Source organism: Mobula birostris, chromosome 6, assembly GCF_030028105.1.
Source record: "Mobula birostris isolate sMobBir1 chromosome 6, sMobBir1.hap1, whole genome shotgun sequence".
NCBI lineage: Eukaryota > Metazoa > Chordata > Chondrichthyes > Myliobatiformes > Myliobatidae > Mobula > Mobula birostris.
In genome coordinates, this window is record NC_092375.1 from 158,429,948 (window position 1) to 158,448,551 (window position 18,604).

The 18,604-nt window shown below is 42.0% G+C and overlaps 1 protein-coding gene across 3 annotated transcripts in view; it reads left to right on the forward strand.

Moving 5' to 3' along the window:
• The first annotated feature begins 7,222 nt into the window (after nt 1-7,222).
• Nucleotides 7,223-18,604, forward strand: part of LOC140199508 (carboxypeptidase inhibitor SmCI-like) — a 46,830-nt gene continuing 35,448 nt past the window's right edge. The window contains exons 1-2 of one of the 3 annotated variants that reach the window (XM_072261715.1): nt 7,223-7,596; nt 10,624-10,728. In XM_072261715.1, the coding sequence (XP_072117816.1) occupies nt 7,533-7,596; nt 10,624-10,728 (169 nt within the window). In that variant the 5' untranslated portion in view covers nt 7,223-7,532. The remainder of the gene's footprint in view (nt 7,597-10,623; nt 10,729-18,604) is intronic. The other 2 variants (XM_072261716.1, XM_072261717.1) reach the window with 2 other exon arrangements.

Below are 18,604 nucleotides of genomic sequence, written 5' to 3' on the forward strand. Positions count from 1 at the left end.
ATTGCAAGCTTCTAAGGAACCAGAAGCACTGCCGTGTTTTCTTCATAATTGCACTTGCGTACTGGGTCCAGGACATGTCTTCCGAGATGATAACACGGATGAATTTAAAGTTGCTGACCCTTTCCATCTCTGATCCTCTGATGAGGATTGGCTCATGGTCCTCCAGTTTCCTCTTTGTGAAGTCAATAATCAGCTCCTTGGTCTTGCTGATATTTGGGAAAGGATTGTTGTTGTGGTACTACTCAGTCAGATTTTCAATCTGCCACCTATATGCTGATTCTTCACCACCATTGATTCGGCCTATGACAGTGGTGTCATCAGCAAGCTTGAATCTGGCATTGGTGATGTGCTTAGCCACTCAGTAGTAAGTGTAAAGTGAGTAGAGCAAGGGGGTTAAGCACACAGCCTTGTGGTGCACCTTTGCTGATGGAGGTTGTGGAGGGGATGTTGTTGCCAATCCGAACTGACTGGGGTCTGAAGAGGAAATCGAGGATCCAATTACACAAGGAGGTACTGAGGCCAAGGCCTTGAAGATTACTGCTTAGTTTTGAAGGGATCGTATTATTTAATTCTGAGCTGTAGTCAAGAAAGAGCTTCCTGATGTATGCATTTTTGCTGTCCAGGTGTTCCAGGGTTGAGTAAGGAGCCAATGAAATGGCATTTGTTGTGGATCTGTTGTGCCAGTAGGCAAATTGGAGTGGAGGAGGCAGGAGTTGATATGTTTCATCACCAACCTCTCAAACACTCCATCACTGTGGGCATAAGTGCTACTGGACAATAGTCATTAAGATAGGTCACCATGATTTTCTTAGGCACCAGTATAATTGAAGCAGGTTGGTACCTCAGACTGCTGAACTGAGAGATTCAGGTTCTCATTGAACACTGCAGCCAGTTGATCAGCACGGGCCTTCAGTACTCGGCCAGGTACCCCATCTGGGCCAGATGCTTTCCATGGGTTCAATCTCCTGAAAGATGCTCTTACGTCAGCCACAGAGATTGAAATCGCGGGGTCATTGGGAGCTGTGGGTGTTCATAATGGTTCCTCCATTCTTTGCCGGCCAAAACAAACACAGAAGGCATTGAGCTCATCTGGAAGTGAAGCCTTGTTGTCACCTATGTCACTTGATTTCACTTTGTAAGGTGTGATAGCATTCAAACCCTGCCACAGCTGTCAAGCACCTTTCATTTTTCAAGTTTAGTTTGGAATTGTCACTTTGTGCTTGAAATGGCTTTCTGGAGATTGTACCTGGACCTCCCGTAACTTTCTTGGTTGCCAGACTTGAATGCCTTTGATCTGGCTCTCAGCAGATTGCAGATCTCATGGTTCATCCAGGGCTTCTGATTGGGGAAGATTCTGAATGATTTTGTGGGTTCATCCATAATTTATTTCATATGAAATGTACACTTAATTATCTAATATGTAACTTTCTTCCAAGCTTCTGTGATACCAAGGAGGTATATTCTGACAAAGCTACGGCCAGAACCATCTCCCTTTTCATACAGCACACTGACACTTTACCAACCAGATAAAGAGCCTCTTTGGAAACCAGTTGATCAGCACAGGTTAACTGTTTATTCTTCTCCATAGATGCTGCCTGACTTGCTGCGTTGCCCCAGCATTTTGTGTGTGTTGCATAATATTTCCAGCATCAGCAGAATCTTCTGTGTTTTGACATTACTGTATTGAGCTAGTGCTTCATTATCAGTGGTGCCGCAGATTTTAGATGAAATACTAAAGTCTTTTGGGTCAACATAAGATATCTCAGGACATAAAGAAATGGAAAAATACACTTATTAACCACTTTATCAGGTACCCGCCCATCCACTTCAAGGTTTGATGTGTTGTGCATTCAGAGGTGCTCTTCTGCTCGCCATTGTTGTAAAGTGTAGCTATCTGAGTTACTGTCACCTTCCTGTCAGTTTGAAATAGGCTATTCTCCTCCAGCCTCCCTAATTAGCAAGGCATTTTCACCCACAGAACTGCCCCTCGCTGAATGTTTTTTTTTTCTTTTCGCACCATTCTCTGTAAATTCTAGAGCAGGGTTTCCCAAACTTTTTTATGCCATCAACCAATACCATTAAATGGGGAATCCATGGAATCCAGGTGGGGATCTCATACTCTAGAGATTGTTGTGTGTGGAAATCCCAGGAGATCAGTATTTTCTGAGATACTCAAACCACCCCATCTGGCACTAACACTCATTCCACAGTCAAAGTTACTTAGATTAAATTTCTTCCCCTTTCTGATGTTTGGTTTCAATAACTGAACCTCTTGATCATGACTGCATGCTTTTATCCATTGAGTTACTGGCACATAATTGGCTGATTAGATATTTGTATCAACGAGCAGGTGTACACATGTACCTAGTAAAGTGGCCACTGAGTATCTGTGTCACTATTCTTGTCATTATTGCAATGTAGCAATTTCTGTCAGCAAGTGTGCAATGTGCCTATATCGTCCACATGCACTGCTTGGAATCAAAACAGAAGAATATACCTGTTCGATTACACATTGCTGAGTGACTCAGTCCAACACTGAGTTACACTGAGGACAGAGGAAGAGATTCAAGGATGTTCTCAAAGCTTTCCTGGAAGAAATTACAACATCCCAACTTATCCTGGGAATTTCCAGCTGATGACCACCAAAGATGGAGAAGGAGCATTTGGAACCGCACTGAGGATACCAAATCCATGTGTTGGGAGCACACAAAAGCTCAGCATAAAGAGCAGAAAGAGCGAACCACTTCACAGACTGCCACTCTTTCCCCTACCGGACATCTCCTGCCAAATCAGTGGAAGAGTCTACAGATTATCCTCACTCACCTCAGTAGCCAAAGAACCAGACTGGAAACAAGTGACAGTCTATAACGAAGAAGAGTAGTATGCAAAATGTCTGCTTGGGCTTGCTTTCAACCCTGATGCTCACCTATACAATTTGAAAAAAAAGATCTCCAAAGAACAATTTTGCTCCTTCAGTTCCCATAGACAAAAGATGTCATATTATGAATAGTATTGGTCAGATTGCAAAGTAAGTACTGTATTGCATATAGGTCTTGGTCTCCTTACCCAAGAAAGGATGCACTTCCAATAAAGGGAAGGCAGAAAAGATTCATTAGACTTGTTTCAAGGATGGTGAGTTTGTCATTTGAGAATAGTCGGACCAAACTGGTCCTGTACAATCCAAGGTTTAGAAAATTTAAAGGAGACCTCAATGAAACTTACAAATTTCTCACAAACCTTGGCATATATTTTGATTGCAGCAATGAAGCTTCCCCTTGAAGAGGAATCCTTAAGACCATAAAGCATAGGAACAGAATTAAACCATTCAGTCCATCAAGTCTGCTGCACCATTCAATCATGGCTGATTTATTTTTCCCCTGAATCCCACTCTCCCGCCCTCTCCCTGTAACCTCTGATTCCTATACTAATCAGGAATCTATCAATCTCTGCCTTAAATATACCCAATGATTTTGTTCGTGACAATGAATTCCACAGATTCACTACTCTGTGGCTAAAGACATTCCTCTTCATCTCTGCTGTAAAGAGGTGTCTTTCTAATCCGAGGCTGTGCCCTCTGGCCTTGACTCTTCCATGAATGAAATATCATCTCCACATCCATTTTCTCTAGGCCTTTTAGGATTCAGTAGGTTTCAAGGAGATCCCTCCTCACTCTTCTAAATTCAAGCAAGTACAGACCTAGAGCCACCAACTGCTTTAATTCCTGGGGCCATTCTCAAAAACATCCTCTGGATCCTCTCCAATGCCAGCATATTTTTTAGATATGGGGCCCAAAATTACAATTTGTGGGATGGAGGGGTGGGGTGCGGGGATGGTGTGGATCTCAATTAAACCTACCAAATAATGAAAGGCCTAGATAGAGTCAGCATGGAGAGGAAGTTTCCTATAATGGGGGACTCCAGGACCAGAGCGCAGCCTCAGAATACTAGGATGTCCCTTTAGAATAGATACGAGGAGAAATTCCGTAAGCTAGAGGGTGGTGAATCTGTGAAATTCACTGCCACAGATGGTTGTGGAGGCTAATTCATTGGGTATATTTAAAGTAGGGGTTGATAGATTCTTGATTAGTAAGCCGTCAAAGATTACGGGAAGAAGGCAGAGGAATAGGTTTAAGAGAAATAGCAATTCAATCATGATGGAATGGCGGAACAAATTCGATGAGCTGAACGGCCCAATTCTGTGCCTATGTCTTATGGTCTTACAATACTTGATAAGCACAGGAGATTCTGTAAAAGCTGAAAATGCAGAGAAACACACATAAAATGCTGGAGGAACTCAGCAGGTCAGGCAGCATCTATGGAGAAGACGTTGCAACTGAGTGGCTTCACTGGGACTCCATGTTTTGACTCCAAATTTTTACTGACTAAAAGTGAGTCACACGGAGCTCTAACTGGAAAATATAAGTCATTATTCACACAGAAAATGAGAGAGATAGAGAGATATAGGGATAAAGATAGAAATAGAGATAGAGAGAGAGAGAGAGAGCGCGCTAGAGATAGAGAGATAAAGAGATAGATAGAAAGAGAGAGAGAGAGAGAGAAAGAAAAAGTCAGGAAGCATCTGAATATAGTCTGTGTTTTTGCCTGTTCTTTCTTGCTGCCATTTGGCACGATTTGCTTGTTTCTTTATGCAATGGGGAGAGGTCCAGGGATTTGGTGTTCTTGCTGTTTGCACAATTTATTTTTCTGCTTAGGTGGGGGGGGGGGGGTGTGTTGATGTTCTTGTTGCCATTTGTGTGACTTTTTTTTCTCACGGGGGATTTGATGATCATGTTGCTGTTCTTTCTTGTTGCAGTTTGGCACGATTTGTTAGTTTTTTTGTGTAGTGGGGCTTTGGGGTTTGATATTGCCATTCACATGATTTCTGTTTGTATGCGTGTATATGTGGGGGGGGGGGGTGGTTTGATGTTTTTCTTTTAATGACCTGCATAGTTTACTTCGTTTCGTAGCAATCTGGAGAAAAACAATCTCAGAGTTGTATACAGCATACATACTTTGATAATAAATGAACCTTTGAACCTTAGAATAAACAGTTGATATTTGGCCCGAAGCTACCTGACCTGCTCAGTTCCTTAAGCACATTGTGTGTGTTGCTCTGGAATTCCAGCATCTGCAGAATCCGCAGAATCTCTTGTGTTTATGTTAGAGAGAGTCCAAGAAAATCCTAGGGAATCTCACTCTCCGGACTTACTGCTTTATACGTCATCACAAAGATAACAGCAAACTATTAACTAGTTCAACTGCTGTAATCACTTACTTAACTTTAAAATTTAGAATACAGTCATGTAATTTTACATACTTGCAATCTAAATCTACATAATTGCAACTGTAGCACACTAGCAGCACTATTTTGAATTTTCAATACTGGTGTCTATTTCTTAAAGCTTCTGAATACAAACTCCTGGCACCCAAAATTTACTCCTTTTGTTACAATGTTGAAGGATGGCTCTATCAGTATACAACTATTTTATATAGGCATCCGTTAATCTCGTGAGACTGTGGATTTGCACCTTGGAAGGTTTCCAGGGCATAGGCCTGGGCAAGGTTGTATGGAAGACCGGCAGTTGCCCATGCTGCAAGCCTCCCCTCTCCACGCCACCAATGTTGTCCAAAGGAAGGGCATTAGGACCCATACAGCTTGGCACCAGTGTCGTCACAGAGCAATGCGTGATTAAGTGCCTTGCTCAAGGACACAGCACGCTGCCTCAGCCAAGGCTTGAACTAGCGACCTTCAGATCACTAGACGAACGCCTTAACCACTTGGCCACGTGCCAACACAGTATACAACTAACCAGATGATTAAGTGATTAAACAGAGCTATCATGAACTGTGCCTTAAGCAGCAGGGTTACAGCTTTAACAATGTGCAAAATGCAGAAACAGTCATCTGCAGCAATGCACACAAACTGCTAGAGGAACTTAGCAGGCCAGGCAGCATCTATGGAAAAGGATAAGCAGTTGACGTTTCAGGCCGAGACCCTTCTTCAGAGCATTCCTCTATTGTCTTCCACCATGTAGTTTCAATGGGACTGGGAATGCCCCACACCTTATTGTTGTCTTCACTAGTCACAAAGTATTAGTTGAAAGTTAAATAATATACCATTTTCTTTTATTTCCTGATGATTGGTTCTCATTTTAGTTAATCTATAATTATGTTATCCAGAATGTAATAACTCATGGTGTCTTCTGCTATGAATTTTCAATGGGACTGGGAATGTCCCACACCTTATTGTTGGTTTCACTAGCCACAAAGAATCAGTTGAAAGTTAAATTATATATAGTTGTTCTTTTTTATTTCTTGAAGACTGGTCCTCAGTTTAGTTAATCTGTGATTACGCTTTCCAGAATGTAATAACTGCAGAATAATCACAAACACTCCAACTGTCCAGCATCGCCAACTCACAGTGTTCGTATAAGGCAAATCAATTAGGAGTGAGACATGGAAAATTTTATTTGATATGGAGGCTGTTGAGTCATTGTAAATTTCTACCCTGCTGACCTCTGGGAGCCTCATCCTTGAATTCATTGATAACTGAGCAATAGTGTCTGGATATTACAGGAATAAAGGGATATGAGGGTAGTTCAAGAAAATTGATCTGATAGCTGACTTCTTCTGCCCCTAATTCTTTTTAAAAAGTTATTTAGAGATACAGCATGGTAAGAGACCCTTCCAGCTCAATGAGCTCAAGTCATTTCAACTATACCCATGTGACCAATTAACTCGTGTGACTGTGGAATATGGGAAAAACCTGAGCACCAGGCGAGAACTCACTCTTTCATGGGTAGAGTGTAAAAACTCATTACAGTACAGGCAGCGGCGGAAATGATCCCAGGTCGTTGGAACTGTAATAGCGTTGCGCTAACTGCTATATTACTCTACCGTCTAGGTGAAACAAAGTGCAAATTCTATCCTCACCGAATATAATGGTGTAAGGTGGCATTGTTGAGGTAAAAGGATCACAGTTTTATTTTTTGCAGCACTGCTGCTTAAAAATGAGAACAAAACGGTCACTACCCACAACCTTCCCGTGATATTTTTACTGGCCAGGCTAGTGTTAACGTCAAAGTTAAAAAAACCACAAAACTCACTGGGTGGAAAATTTGCACTCTTCTGGGTGTAACGTAATATCAGAAAATTTCCCCGAATGAAGCTGCGTCTACTTAGTGAATCACAAATAAATTACATGTTTGTGATGATTCCCCCCTCCAAAAAAAATATAACTGTGATGATGTATACCCCTGAGCAAATTCTGAATAACTTTTGATCCAAGTACAAGCCAGCACCGAAGTATGACATGGTTTGGTGTCACCTTCAGTATCTGCCTCACAGGATGCGATAACTTCAGTTTGGCCGTGCAAGTGCGAGCTCAGATCGGAGCAATCATCCCGCAGCCGGAAGTAGGTGGGATCGTATTTAAGAAAACTTTGGAGAGCCGAGACAGAGCGAGAGAGAGAAGTAGCGGCGACGTTGAGCGGTCAGAGGCAGCCCAAGACAGCGACCGTCCCGAGAACGACAATGTTGCTCACCGTGCTGAGAGCCACGCTGTTCCTGTTCGTTGCAGGCTGCGGCGCGTTAACAGGTAAAGATTTAGCGGCCACTGCTCTGGGTAGAACGATTTGCTGTGCTTAAATTCTCGTAGCCGATCAGTAAGAGAGGATTGCTCACCTCTTAAACGTACTCAGTGATATGTGCGAGTACCTTCCCAGGAGGGGGTTCTTGCTTCTCTGGATGTGAAGCTGCTGAAATTGTTTTGACTGTGCAACTCCCTAAGGCAATCTCTAAGTGTGGCAAATGCTTACAAGTCAATGGCAGAATTGTTACAAGCACTGGTGCACGTTCTGTGCAGCTTGAAAACAAAACTCCAATTAAAGATAACGAGACCTGGCTTTCTGATGGCCTGACCAGTAATGTATGCATGATATAGGCCTGCAAGGAAAAAGCAGTCACCACATGAAAGAGCAGTCACCACAACACAGTGCAGTGTATCATTGAGTTTCCTTGGCAGGTGGTAACAAGAAAACTCATGTTTTCTTATTACCATTCAAGGTAACTGAAAGGGCTTCGGAGCTAGTGAAGTGTTATTTTGAAAAATAGCAACTGGTGATGTAAATATTGACACCGGTAGTTTGCTCATAGCAAGTTTCAACTGACAGGAATAAGGCGAAGCTCAGATAATGTAGTGATGCCTATTGAGAATTACACATCGCCCGAGACATTGATGATAACTTGCATCGTAGAATCTTTAAAACCCTTTTGAAAGAGTTGACAAAGCATTAATTGAACAGCATCCGCGTTTTTGTTCTGAGGCATTTCCTTGGAGCTGCACTGGAGAATCGGCCTCAACTTGTGGTTAGTTCCCTGGAATGGGACAAACCTGTAACCTCCTGAGTCAGCGGTGAGAGTGCTTCCTACTGAGTCACGATTGTATTAATACAAGCATCAGTGTCAGACTTTATACTTAGAACTAAATTACATAGTTAGAGCTGTATGGTTTGGACTTTAAATTCGACTGTCATATTTAGCAGGCGTTTAAAGAAAGTGAAGGACCTCCAATTCAAAGTAGTTTAATAACGTTAAAACTGTGTAAAACATTTTACAGCTGAGGAGATATTTCTGAGTTGGAGTTACTTTTCCATTTTAGAAAATGGAAGGTAAAACTTTCTTTAATCTAAAAAGGAACTGAGCAGTGCTGTTGGCAATCTACTAATAGGACGAATAAATTTGCCCTGTGCATTTTTCGTTTGCCTTTATATTTCAATCTAAAACTTCTTTTCCAACAGTTATTGAATCCGCCCATTAAATTATCCAAAACAGCTAAGGTTTGGACAGGATATAGTTAACAACAAGAGACCAAAATACATAAATGTAACATACTGTATACTATAAGATAAAAACCATGAAGCCTATTTTTGTCTGGAAAAACTTAATTCTATGTAGATAAGTGTAATGTTTGGAAAATGCAAAAGTGGACTTCTCAGTAAGCAGGAGAATGTGTTCCTGGAGAACATTTTGTTTTTATTTATTGATTGATTGGAATTGATTTATTATTGTCTCATGTACTAAGATAGAATGCAAAGCTTGTCTGGCAGACTGTTCATCCAAATAAAGGGCATTGATCAAGTGAATAGTCAGAGACTTTTTCCCAAGGCTGAAACGGCTGATATAAGGGGGCAAAACTTTAAGGTGATGGAGATTGTATGGGGGGGGGGGGATGTCAGAGGTAATTTTTTTTTAAACACAGAGTGGTAGGTACATGGAATGCCTTCCGAGGGTGGTGGTAGAGGTAGATACTTCATGGGTGTTTAAGAAACTCTTAGGCATATGGGTGGTAGAAAAGTGGTGGGCTATGTAAGAGGGAATGGTTAGATTGATCTTAGAGTAGGTTAGAAGGTTAGCACATAACTTGACCTTTAAAGGGACCTCTACTGTGCTGTAATGTTCCACGTTCTATAAATTTGGTAAATTGAAAATTGTAATTTGCCGTTATTGTAGATTAAGGACAGAATGGTAAATGCATCCTTTGCCTGAAGAAAGGTGTACTAGAGGGGAAATTACTTAGTAATAAAAAATATAGTCTCAAAAAAGAGTGAATGGTGTGTCAGTAGAACTTGTAAATAAAATATTTTTTCAATCTTAACAATTTTAAATGAAATGTTATAGAAGTAGAATGAAACCTTAATCTAAAGCTAAATAATTGTTAACAAATCACCTGATTTCTCCAAGTCTCCTATCTGTAGCCATGGAATTCCCATTCATTTCTCTGGGGTGTCAAATTCTTTAAGAGGTCAGGCCTGCATAGAAACAGAGTGACACCTTTTTGTAATACTGGGGAATTTGCCCACTAATTTGCTGATTTCAGAACAAATTTGTGGAATATTGTTAAATCCTATGGAAGTTTTCTTTGACATGTAATACTCACACCCCTCTTTACATCAGTGGCACAGCAGCGGAAACTGCGAGCAGTTTCAACTCCTGGGAATGCACATCTCACTCAACCTCTCGTCCCAGAACATATCCTACACAGTCAGGAAACCTCACCAATGTCTCTATTTACTGAGATGGTTCAAGAAAGTTGGACTATGCACATCCATACTCACATCCTTTTACAGATGAGTGATTGAGAGCATCCTAACTTGCTGCATCTCTGCACGGAAGGAAACTGCACTGTGACGGACAGGAAGGCTTTACAATGGATGGTCAAAATTACATAATACATCACTGGCACCAGCCTACCTGCCATCAAATACATGTATACAGAAAGGTGCCAGAAAAGGTCTAGTAACATCAGGAAGTATCATGCCCATCCTGCTTGTGGACTGTTTGTCTCACTCCCATCAGAGAGGAAGCTTCATAGCATCCATGTCAGGGCCAGCAGACTCAAAATCAATTACTTTCCCAAAGCAATAAGTCTGATCAGCAACTCTACTCGCCCCTTAACACTCCCCAAACAATCATTTCCTGTCAGTTACCTGATGTACAAACACTCCTGTGCCTAGTGTCACATTATAGACATACAATCAATTGTTGTATATAAGCTATCGTATGTATATAGATTGTGGTTTTTAATTATTGTGTCCTTTATCTTATTGTGTTTTTTTTTGTATAGGCTGCATTGGATCCAGAGTAACAATTATTTGGTTCTCCTTTATACTTGTGTACTGGAATGACAGAACAATCTTGAATCAAAGTTCAAAGAACATTCGTTCTCAAAGTGTGTACACTATATAAATCGTTGAAACTTGCCTTCTTACAAGCAGCCACAAAAAACAAAGAGCGCCAATAGAACCTAGAAGAAAAAAGACAGTCAAACACCCGATGTGTGGGGCAAAAAAGAACAAATCGGGCAAACAATTTAAAAGTAATCAAAAAAACGCTCAGAGCGTTAATTCACGAAAGTAGGTCACAGCTCTGAAGCCATTTCATCACTGTGGCAGGTCCAGGAGCCCATTATTAGCAGGCCACAGTCTCAGTTCAGAGCAGAGATAAGTAAAGAGCACTAAGTTGAACACTGGTGTGTGTCTCACCTCTGGCCCTGAAACCCCGACCTTCTCAGTCTGGCCCTGCACTTAAATCGGCCAAGCATCAGCTTGTTCCTTGCTCTCGGGCCAGGGCCCTGCTGCTTTGATTTGGCCCCAGGTCTGTTCCAGCAAAGGCCAATCTTCGGTTCATTCCTCACTCTCAGTCTCGGGCCCGGGCCCCACAGCCTCAATTTGGCTTGTGCCTGACCTTTCCAACCTGGCCTGGCACTAAATCGACCAGACATCAGCTCATTCCTCACTCTCAGCCCTGGGCCCTGTCGTCCTGATTCAGACTGTACCTACCGTGTCACTGCAACTGTACTGCATGGTGACACCAGTTCACCAAATCCCACAGAACGCTGCAAAAATGCCATCATACAGGCGGTTCAAAAGCACAACTTTGAAAGGGAAGTTACAGGCTGCCCGACCTGCTGAGTTCCTCCAGCGTGTTGTGAGTGTTGCTTTGACCACAGCATCTGCAGATTATTTTGTGTTTAAATTACAGGCTGTTGATTACAGTGATTGTTGTCCAGAAAAAGTGTGATTAATAGAGTAGTTGGTCTATTTGTTAGCTGCCAATAACGTGTCACTGTGTCCCACCAGTGGGTCTGGGGAGATTGGTGAGACCGATGTGTCTACAGAACTCACATCGAGGGCTGGGGTGAGAAGTAGTATGCTACTTAGCCATTTGCTGCAGGCTTTCATGTGCTCCTAATGCTTTCACTTAAAGGCATGTTGCATTTGTTTTTCTTAGAGACTTGAGCACTTTTGTCAGATCTTTACTTTTGGTCAGACTGATGGTCTCTTCCTGTAACAGAGCTCTGAACAAAGCAGATGTTTTGGAGATTTTGTCAGATGTGCAGAGATCTGACCTGTGCAATGGAGCTCATTGAGTGTAACTGGAGCCTTAATGCTGGAATTCTGTGGGTGAGGACAGGACATTATTGCTTGTTCTGAGAGTGATTTTGGAGACTCAGCATTGGTGATATTTTGCCAATGCGTTAAGGTGCTTGTTGTAGGTGGCCCACACCTCTGAAGTGTATCTGTAGGTAGGGTTCAGTGGTGCCCTCCAAACTGCCTTTTGTGTCTGCTCTGAGCTCTTAATCTGCAAATACCTTCTCCTCATTCAGACTAAAGTTTGCTGGTGAATTGAAAGTGACAGAGAACTTACTGAGAGGTGGCTGCTGGGAAATTGCGAGTAGTTATCGTTTATGATTGGTGGGCATTGTTAGGCAGGCTGGTAGAGGTCCATCGTCATGCAGAGATTGAATAGAGGCTCCTTCTTTCATCTGCTTCAGAGAATAAGCTGACTACAAGCTCACTGAGAACAAATGCCACACTGCATACTTCAGCTTGTCTACGGAGACTTGGGTGACCTTTTTTCTGGAGTGTGGTCACCGTACATTCAACCAATCTCCCATGGTTCACTCCTGTGGTGTCAGTGGTGGTGAGGTTCAGCATTGTATAAAGAAGGATTGGAAGAAAAGAATTGGGGAATCGATGCAGCTTTTGTACAGCATCCTTGAATTAGAAGCTCCATCACTTCTGAAGGGAAAAGAAACATCTGTACACGCACCTGAAGACTGAGAATATATGACCTAAGGAGCAGCTGGTGGATGGAGAGAATGTAGTGGGTTCAGCATCTTGTTGAGAGTCACAACACGTTTGGGTTCTCCAGTGCTGTCAAGGGCATCTTCGGTCCAAATATTCAAGGCCTTACACCGCTGAGAGCCAGGAACAGACATGGACTTTTCAAGGACAAAGATGCAGCCAATGCTCTCTGTAAGGACTGTTTTTAACATCTACAGCTATGTCTGGCCTTGAGCACACTTGGCTCCTTCCCATGGTAGTCCATTCGGTTCAACTTCACTACCAGTCCTGATCTACAAAATCTAGCTAAAGAAATGACAAGGTATTTGGAGTAGGCTGTATTCTTACTCAGGTTCTAAAACTTAGCTTGAATCACAATCCACAGTTTCACCATCTGTTCAGAGAAGGATGTAACAGGGACATTGGAGAAGCTATAATCATCTTTAAGAAGGTAGACAAGTCTAATTGTAGTATCAATTGAGAGGTGTCCCTGGTGTTTGTCACAATGAAAAAAACTGCCATTGTTCTCTTTAACATCTCCTTTTGGTGCTGAGGAGCTGCTTCCCAGATTGTAGTGTGCATTCTTTCCATCTAGTGACGTAGTGTAAGTGTTCATAAAATGAGGGTTCTCCCTGCCTTTTAATGCAGCTCTATCATAAATGCATCATCACAATTAACTCTGTCAGCTAGCTAATTTTGTCTAGGTTAAATTACTATACCAAATTTACCACCTAAGAATATGTATAGGAAAATTATGTACTTCACTGTAATAATTTTAATCTAAAAGACAAATGCACATTATATCACTGACGACACATCAAAAATTTTTCAAAAATAAAATACTGCAGGTGCAAATAAATCTGAAACAAATGTGATAGAAATATTCTGAAGATCAGGCAGTATCTCACAGGGAGATTATTTCAGGTAGATGCCCTTTTATTGAATATCGGTAATATTTAATTGTCAGTGAATTGCTTTCGTGCGATCTGAGATTCTACAAATGTGATATGAATGCACGCACTTCTCACTGCTTTCATTAGATTTTGTGTACCTGGAGCTGCTGTTAAGTAATGCAAGTACAAGAATCTTCGTTAATTATTCCATTGACTCCTCTATGTTATGAAGATATTTTTGAACAATATCGTATTAAGGGATAGCACATTGATTGGAATGTAAAGCCACTACCTAAAATTTGATAGTTAGGATTTCTGAATATTGCATCTTGCATCTTGCACCTTGCACTTTAAATGCATGCAGAACTTGTTGACTTTATTAACTTTGCCTCCAACTTTCACCCTGCCCTCAAGTTTACCTGGTCCATTTCCGACACCTCCCTCCCCTTTCTAGATCTTTCTGTCTCTGTCTCTGGAGACAGCTTATCCACTGATGTCTACTATAAACCTACTGACTCTCACAGCTATCTGGACTATTCCTCTTCTCACCCTGTCTCTTGCAAAAACGCCATCCCCTTCTCGCAATTCCTCCGTCTCCGCCGCATCTGCTCTCAGGATGAGGCTTTTCATTCTAGGACGAGGGAGATGTCTTCCTTTTTTAAAGAAAGGGGCTTCCCTTCCTCCACTATCAACTCTGCTCTTAAACGCATCTCCCCATTTCACGTACATCTGCTCTCACTCCATCCTCCTGCCACCCCACTAGGAATAGGGTTCCCCTGGTCCTCACCTACCACCCCACCAGCCTCCGAGTCCAACATATTATTCTCTGTAACTTCCGCCACCTCCAACGGGATCCCACCACTAAGCACATCTTTCCCACCCCCCCCCCGCATTCCGCAGGGATCGCTCCCTACACAACTCCCTTGTCCATTCGTCCCCCCCATCCCTCCCCACTGATCTCCCTCCTGGCACTTATCCATGTAAGCGGAACAAGTGCTACACATGCCCTTACACTTCCTCCCTTACCACCATTCAGGGCCCCAAACAGTCCTTCCAGGTGAGGCAACACTTCACCTGTGAGTGGACTGGGGTGATATACTGCGTCCGGTGCTCCCGATGTGGCCTTTCATATATTGGCGAGACCCGACGCAGACTGGGAGACCGCTTTGCTGAACATCTACGCTCTGTCCGCCAGAGAAAGCAGGATCTCCCAGTGGCCACACATTTTAATTCCACATCCCATTCCCATTCTGACATGTCTATCCACGGCCTCCTCTACTGTAAAGATGAAGCCACACTCAGGTTGGAGGAACAACACCTTATATTCCGTCTGAGTAGCCTCCAACCTGATGGCATGAACATCGACTTCTTTAACTTCCGCTAAGGCCCCATCTCCCCCTCGTACCCCATCTGTTACTCATTTTTATGCACACATTCTTTCTCTCACTCTCCTTTTTCTCCCTCTGTCCCTCTGAATATACCTCTTGCCCATCCTCTGGGTCCCCCCCCCCTGTCTTTCTTCCTGGACCTCCTGTCCCATGATCCTCTCATATCCCCTTTTGCCTATCACCTGTCCAGCTCTTGGCTCTATCCCTCCCCCTCCTGTCTTCTCCTATCATTTTGGATCTCCCCCTCCCCCTCTAACTTTCAAATCCCTTACTCACTCTTCCTTCAGTTAGTCCTGACAAAGGGTCTCGGCCTGAAACGTCGACTGCACCTCTTCCTACAGATGCTGCTTGGCCTGCTGCGTTCACCAGCAACTTTGATGTGTGTTGCTGGACCTTGCACTTTAGCCATTTTTGAAGTTAGGAAATTATCTAATTTTCAGCACTAAAATTAACTGTAGGTTGGATGTTACTACTTGGATAGAAGTGGGAGTCCCACTTAATGGACTGTCTGACCTCCTGACACCCCTCTCTAACTGAAAGCTAAGTGATTCATTATCCCTAATCTCTTCTTTCCCTCAAAATGCAGTTAGTTTATCTCCATTCTGAGAGTAAGTGATTCTCAACCTTACAACAAATATCTATGCTCAAAGTTATCCTCAAATAGTTTAACTACTTTGGGATCTGTGCAAAATGCAGTAGATTGTGACAGATGCCATTTCCCTTGAGATTTCCTGAGATAATTGGTGTGCTCGTGTGTATGGTATTGAGAAAAGCTCTTAGTGGAACTTGTGCACACATGTTATTAACACCTAGACCAGCATTTTACAGGAATCCAGAAGGCTGAATCAATATACTTGTTATACCACAGGACATAGGATTTCCTGAACATTCCTCATTCCCCAACTTAAGTTGATAGGTTTATGGTGGATGAATTTGTCGTGGTTTGCCTCCTTCCTGATAGCACATTATGGAGTTAGAAGGATCAGCGGTTACAGCCTGAGTGACTTGTGGAACTGAAGGTTTGCATTCCTTAGGAATACAGGCAATTCCGTCGTAATCAGCTTCCTGTGCTTTTCTATTTGGTTGCTACAATTTTTAGATTTCCGGAGATAAACCAGATTCCCGATCCAGTGGAAACATTTTGTGAATCTCCGTTCTCCTTAATGCCTAGAAAATTTCAATCAGATTACTTTATAACATTCTCAATCCAGCAAGTACAAGGTGATTTGTGTGATCACTCCAGCCATTTAAACTTTAGATCAGAATATTTCTGGTAAATGCAGCATTTGGACAAACATGTTTATGTTGACGACAGTAGCCCAGAAGGAAGCTCTCTACTGTATTCACAAAGGCAAATAGCAATGAATGAAAAGCATCATGTGTGATTAAAGGCTGAATATCAGCAGCATGGTGACATGGGTTAACACTGCTGTCTCACAGCTGTAATGACCTGGGTAAAATTGGGGGCTGCCTGAGCAGTTTCCATATTTTCTTCCTGGCCGAGTGTGCCTCCTGTTGGGTCTTCTGTTTTTCCTCCACATCCCAAAGCTATGTTAAAGACTTAATCAACTCTTGTACATTGCCCTTAAAAGAGCTGAGATTAGCTTTATTAGTAATATTTACATTGAATCATACAGTGAAATGCACTATTTGCATAAAATCAAATCAGCGAGGATTGTGCTGGGCAAGCCCGCAAGTGTCTCCATGCTTCATGCTTGAACGTACACTCAATGGTTTCTTTTTAGCTACCTCCTGTACCTAATAAAATGGTCACTGAGTACGTTTGTGCTTTTCTGCTGTAGCCTATCCACTTCGATGTTCGTTCGACATGTCGTTAATTTAGAGATGCATTTCTGCGCACTGCTGTTGTAACACGAGGTTATTAGAGTTACTATCCCCTTCCTGCCATCTTGAACAATTCTGCCCATTCTCCTCTGAACTCTCTCATTTACAAGACACTTCTGCCCACAGAGCTGCCACTCACTGGAAGATTTTTGTTCTTCGCATTATTCTCAGTGAACTCTGGAGAATCGCAAGAGATCAGTACTTTCTAAGAGACTCAAACCACTCCATCTGGCACCAACAATCATTCCAAAAAATGCTTGGATCATCATATTTCTTCCCCATTCTGCTGTTTGGTCTGAACAACTGAACCTCTTGACCATGTTTGCATGCTTTTGTGCATTGCGTTGCTCCTAAGTGATTGGCTGATTTGATATTTACATTAACGCACAGATGTACCTAATAAAGTGGCCACTGAGTGGCATATCCACAACTCAATAATGCAAACCTGCACGTCTTTGGAATGGGGGAGGAAACTGGAGTAGTTTAGCTTGATAGCTGACTAGTGAAGTTTAATAGTTTTAAAAAAAGAATTACAAGGGAATTAATAGGGAATAAGTTACAGAGTTGTGGGGTAGGAATGGGACTAAGGGGATTGCATCCCTGTTTTTTTTTCTGTGTTTATAAGATCAGAATGGTCTCTCTTTCAACCAATATTTTCTTCATTAAATGCGTCAGCCAGAAATTAACTTTGAATTCCTGTGGTGTTCTACCCATTGCTTTGGAGCACAATGTTTTCTACCTTGTTTTTGATCCACTTGCGTGTAAAGCCCAGTTTGATATTAAACTTTTCTGGCAGTACAGCAAAGGGAAGTTTTTATTCACCCATCCCTGTCATCAATTAGATGCAGTGGGGTGGTTAAGTGGTTTCCCAAATCCTTCCTGAAAGGCCCACACTCCTTTAAAAAACTGTTTTCCTCATTTTGAGTGCCGTGGAGAGTACCTCAAGATTCCTGGCCTTGTGTGGTTGGCAGCAGTTGAGGAAAGAACTCATGTTGAAACCAGAGACTGGAAAACGAGATGAGTCCAGCAAGGTCAACTTAGTAAGTGGAAGCCAAGTTTGGTATGGTAAATAAATATAGGATTTGCCAGCAATACGCCCCTCTCAAGGAATGCATCTTAAAAAAAAATTGACTGAGATAAGTTGCTCCTGAGCAACTTTCTTTGCATCTTGTACTTTGGTTGTTTCGATAATGCTGAATAGTTAGGCTAGTTTTCTCAGCATTTTCCTTCCCCTTCTATAGCAAAACGATTCTTCGTTACCTACCATTATGGTGAGAATTGATAGAACTGTAAACAAAAAGGCCTCAAAAGAAGGAATATGAGATTTAGATACAATGTGGAATCTGGAATCAGAAAATAGAATCAGATTAATAATAATATTCAAAATGGAATTGAATAAATACACAGGAAGTAAAATTGTACATGGATATGAGAAAGACTCAGGAATAATTTCATAGAGCTAACTATCCTTGGTAGACAGTCCAAGTGGCTCCCTTTGTCTCATGATCATCAATACTGCTATCCTTGTAATAAAAAAATAGAAAAACTGCAGCCATTTGCTTATGTTGAAAGACCAAATTATTTCCACTTCAGATTTTAAGTAGATATTTATTAGTGTATAAACATGCAGGAAGGATTGTTTTTTAAACTTTTTTTTGAAAATTGAAACTGAGTTGAAGCTGGTCAGAATTGCTTTCAGTAATTTAAGATGCAGATTTCCCTCTATATACCTTTTGTGCTTGTTGATTTTCTGTATTCCAGTAAAGCTGCTCATCTTGCTGTTCGTTAGACCCCAACAGGTTAAGGGCTAAACTGAAAACAAGGGAAACTGTCTTTGTTCTTGAAATGGAAAT